We start from the raw sequence: 5,030 nt of genomic DNA on the forward strand, positions 1-5,030 counted from the left end.
GGAAATGGTGTTGTATGATTGTAACGTTCATGGTATTTGTAGTCCTCTTAGCAATTCTCTACTCATGGCATTATTGTACATATTCTTTTTACATTACTCGTTTGTGATAATATAATTGTAAATTATTGTCAAATTTATTATAAAATTATTTGAATAGATTGTAAGCGTAGTCAGAAAAGTGACATTTTGAAAAGTTGACATTTCCTGCAGTGTGACCTGCTAAACTCCATCTCAAAGTATAGGCTATTTAAATAGCATTTTTCTAGTTATTCAGTAATGTTTAATGTGTAGTATTCAATATGTTCAGTACAAAACATATTAATTACAGGGACTAGTAGGCTAAAGGTAAAGTGGTAATTAAAAAAAAAAAAAACGTATAGGCCTGGCTACAGTACTTTTATACACCAGCAAGACTCTAAAATATACACTTAACTTACCTTTACATATATATATATATATATATAAATAGCTTTAGATTTTAAGGGTTATTTAAAAAACTGTTAAGCATCATCTAATGTATATCCCGATGCACTCATGTGTATTTGAATATACAATACAATTAGAATATTTGAATATACATATACAATTACAAACCCATCATATAATATAAAGATATCATAGAAAATGACAGAAAATGACATCAAAGTATACTTTATTTGTTCATATGTATTTGTACAAGTATCCAAGATAAAGAACAATATAAAATAATGTGCATACATATTACCATCATTTATATGTATTTACTTTTACTATTTGTTCCCAAAATAAAAGGAAATTTATTCTGCAAAACAATTAACTCTTTGTGTCAACAGAAATCGATATGTCATAATGAAATCTATAATAAGCACAATATGAAACAAGACATTTATCAGATTAAACAAACAAAGGGAGGAATGCTACAATGAGAGATTAAATAAAGATTTTTGTTATGCGAAAAATCTGTTTTGAGTCCCATTCTCCACTCTAGGCACGACGGAGATCAAACTGCTGCACTCTCTTTGTGATGTCATCCAGTAAAAACCGTTAAGAAAAACGCATCACACATCATGATCATCAAGGTTTGTTTCCTGCATAAACCCATCTTTGGACAGTAAACAATAAGGAGCAATAAATTCTAAATAAATCATGAAATGTCTAATTACTATGCAATAAATCACACATTCTAATCACAATGTGAATGCTACAAAAATTAACATAGAATAGAATGCCACTCTCTGGACACAGGACGTTTATCAGACTGAGTGGTTGAAATAGGATAGGTGATAAACAAATGCTGTGTTAATCTGAAAGGATATGTCTGCTGGTGAGGGTCTGGATGCTGTTGTGAACCTTCCTCTGAAAGGCCATTTGAGCCTCACACATGCAGGCATTCTCGGTCAGATCTCCTCTGGCCTCTTCTGAAAGAGAAACAGACATGTTTTACTGTATACTTAATGCTGAAGATATTTCCTTCACTCCTCAATTTATAAATTACAGAATTGATATAGACAACGTTACTGCATGTATAATGAGAATTTTAAAAAACAACTATCAGCAGATGTTCCAGAGCACATATCATATCTCATTAAACATACTTATTTAAATGATTTGATGTCTGATTTTGATATTTATGTTGGATTTAGTTTGAGCCAAAAATATGTTCTATGCACAATAATTATCTGGATGCATTTCTTTAGAATGCATCAAATTCTTTACGTTATGCATCAAATTTGACAAATAATTTGATGCATATTTGTATGACAAACCGTTGGCCTGCTTAGAGCATGTTTTCTTGTCAGAGTTGATAACATATCCCTCTCTGCACTTGCAGAAATAAGAAGCATTGTTGTTGACACAAATATGTTCGCAGTTGTGCCCAAGTGCACAGGCGTCGAAACCTGCAAAATCAGCTGAATGAGCAAAAATCTTCAATAAAAATATTATATATTATAATATTATGTATGAAAACATAAAAAAAAAATATTGTTGAGTCAGTGATGCATTAATTTCATTTAGATTTTAAATGAAATATAGCTGCATAAAAAATATAAATATTATTCATAATAATTAAATGTTTAATTATATTTTATAATATATATTTTTTATTTCGATTGCATTTTCCAATTGAATCTGAGCTGTTTTTTCCCCTTTATTCTCTTACCACAGAGAGTCTCCCTGAACTTGGATGTGAGTTTCTCAATCACGCCGTATGTTTCCACATAGAACACATGGTCATCAAGAGGCTGACTGGCCATCAGTTTAAGAGACCGCATTTCTGCTCTGTCCACTCCAACGGCGTATATTTCAATCCCAGAAGCCCTTGCTGCTGCTGCCACCTCTTCAACTTTATCTTGCGGCCTTCCATCGGTCACAATAATGGCCACTTTACCGATGTTCTTTTTTAGTGGCCGGGCCCCAGCAGTCTCTGTAAAAACCTGCTCCATGGCGGTTTTGATGGCCAGGCCAGTCATGGTTCCCGTTGAGAGCGGGTCGATACGGGAGAAGGCCTGCTTGACCTCAGCCTTGCTAAAGTACTTTTTCAGAAGGAACTCAATGTTGACGGTGCTGGCGTAGTTGACCAGTGCGACTCGTGTGGCATCGGATCCGATGTCTAGAGAGTCGACCATTTCAGAGAGGAAGATTTTGACCTTCTCGAACTCTGCCGGACGGACGCTACGAGAACTGTCGATGATAAACACCAGGTCTAGAGGACGGCTCTTGCAAAGCTCTGCTGGAGCTGTGAAAGAGAAATAATTCATTACATACTGAAAATGTGTGTCACATTATTATCATTAATGTTTTTTTAAAGTGCAAAGTGTGATGCTGAAAGAGATTATGTAAAATGTTGTTTGTTTATGAAACATAAGAGAGGCTCCTCGGTTAGCGATGCAGCACTGTGACTGGAAAATGGAAAGAAACTGATTCTGTTAATCTCATTTGTTCTAAACAAAGTTAAAAACTGTGCTTATGTAAACAAAAAGCAGAATATTAGGACTATATACACAATTAGCATTAAGGCAATACAGATGTAGTTTTAAAAATCGTTCTAAATATAAAAGACCACACCACAACTATAATGATAGTGATACAGAGATATGATATTGTTGATGAAAGATAAAAAACACTGACGGCCAATCAGAATCCATCCTGCTTTAAAGACTTGAGCCATTGTTGTGGACGCTAACGGTTATCGTTATAGTTATCCTTCTTACTATGAACAGGCCTTTAATGACGCCAGTTTTACTAATGCTAAATTAGTTAAATAAAAAAGCCTATTAATGCTATTTGTGTAAAGAAATATTCCACAATCCTGCTTGTTTAAAGCTAAACGACCACTCTTTTTTTCTTGAATTCTCCTTGAAGAGAGAGAGAGAAAGAAGATAAAAATTATTAAGAGGGACTGAGGAGGACCAGACGGGTCGTCTGCACCCGGTGGGGTGGGATTGGTCTACCTGGGTCAGTGGGAGGTTCGGCAGGGGCAGCAGTTGTGCCACGAGGGGTACTGACCGGCTGTGGGGTGGTTGTAGTGGTTGTAGTGGTTGCAGTCTGTGTTGGAGGTGGCGGGGGGAGGGTGGCTACCGTGGTGAGTGGCATGGGCACTGTAGGGGCAGGTAACGCCACTGGCATTCTGGGCAAAGTGGGTACGACTGTCCGGACAGGTTGGACAGGTGAGATGGGCCGGACTGGTAAGACAGGACGATGATGGATAAAGGGAGGACCCTTCCAGGGCGGCCGCTGGTGATGATGTTGATGAGGGTTGCGATGATGATAGCTGTAAAACCTGTGATTAAAGCCATGAGCTTTGTTTGGTTAGAGAGAGAGAGAGAGAGAGAGAGAGACAGAGAGAGAGAGAGAGAGAGAGAGAGAGAGTGAACAGATATACAGAATACATAGGAGAAGAGATAGAGAAAAAATAAATCCATAGACAGATGAAAAGGAAAAATAGAGGAGAAGGAGAGGGAGAGAGAGATGCATTAAAGCTATATGATATTGATGTGGGTTTTGAAGACACTTTTTGGTTGTTAGTAGCATGAGCAAAGTCAGTGGTCTGTTCAGAAGTTCTCTGTGAATGACTGTAGTTCTATATCCTGTCAAACTGAAGGAGAAACATGCTGTAGCACCAGATCCACTTCTCATATAAAACAAAAAAAAATTTTTATTTAGGGGACAGAAATAAATAACATTACTAGATTAATTATTTCAGGTATGACACAAGGAAAAAAAAGGGGTATTTGTAGTACAACTTTGATATCATATGTGTAGAAATATATATATATATATATATATATATATATATATATATATATATATATATATATATATATATATATATACACAAATCATGTAGATTGTAATCCAGAACTTAACATTTTGAAAATATGAGAGAGAAAAAATAAAAATAAAAAAACAAGGAAATGTGGTTTTCCCTTACAAAAAATAAGTATAGCCTACTTCAAGTTTTATTAAGTAGCCTATACTTAAGTAAAGTTGAAGGATATTTTTTAAGCATACTTTATGTAGTAAATATACTAATATTAATGGACTATCATACTTGTAAGTGTACTATTTCAGTACTTGGCCCACTTATAGTGTATAAAAGTATACTTTTAAGTATACTTTAAGTGTAATAGTAGTGAACTTTGAGTACTGCAACTATACTACAACTGAACTTACAGTTTACTAGTTAAATACATGTAGCACATTTTTTTAGTTTATGAAAGTACACTGAAGTATACTCTCTACTTTAGTAGTTTTATTATGCAAGTATACTTGTAAGTTTACCTTAAGTGAACTTGCAAGTATACTGTACTTGTAAGTTTACTTTAAGTGAACTTTAAGTGAAAGTGGATACTAGAAATATACCTTTAACTGAACTGTAAGTTTGAAGTAAAGCTTAAAGTACACTATCAGTGGACTACACAAAAATTCACATACTCAGAATTAGAAACATATCGGTTTTCTTAATAATTCAATATTTTTAAATGTATGTAAAACTATGTGAAAAAAAGTATTGAATTGGCTACTCAATCAAAAGAGTAAACATAACTACA

The 5,030-nt window shown here is 34.6% G+C and overlaps 1 protein-coding gene across 1 annotated transcript in view; it reads right to left on the reverse strand.

The window, feature by feature from the left end:
* Positions 1 to 691: 691 nt before the first annotated feature.
* Positions 692 to 5,030, reverse strand: part of matn3b (matrilin 3b) — a 5,177-nt gene continuing 838 nt past the window's right edge. The window contains exons 2-6 of the mRNA XM_084093388.1: positions 3,432 to 3,779; positions 2,141 to 2,716; positions 1,746 to 1,877; positions 1,296 to 1,397; positions 692 to 1,013 (exon numbers count right to left, since the gene is read on the reverse strand). Of these exons, the coding sequence (XP_083949514.1) occupies positions 964 to 1,013; positions 1,296 to 1,397; positions 1,746 to 1,877; positions 2,141 to 2,716; positions 3,432 to 3,779 (1,208 nt within the window). The 3' untranslated portion in view covers positions 692 to 963. The remainder of the gene's footprint in view (positions 1,014 to 1,295; positions 1,398 to 1,745; positions 1,878 to 2,140; positions 2,717 to 3,431; positions 3,780 to 5,030) is intronic.

Source organism: Abramis brama, assembly GCF_963993115.1.
Source record: "Abramis brama genome assembly, chromosome: 19".
NCBI lineage: Eukaryota > Metazoa > Chordata > Actinopteri > Cypriniformes > Leuciscidae > Abramis > Abramis brama.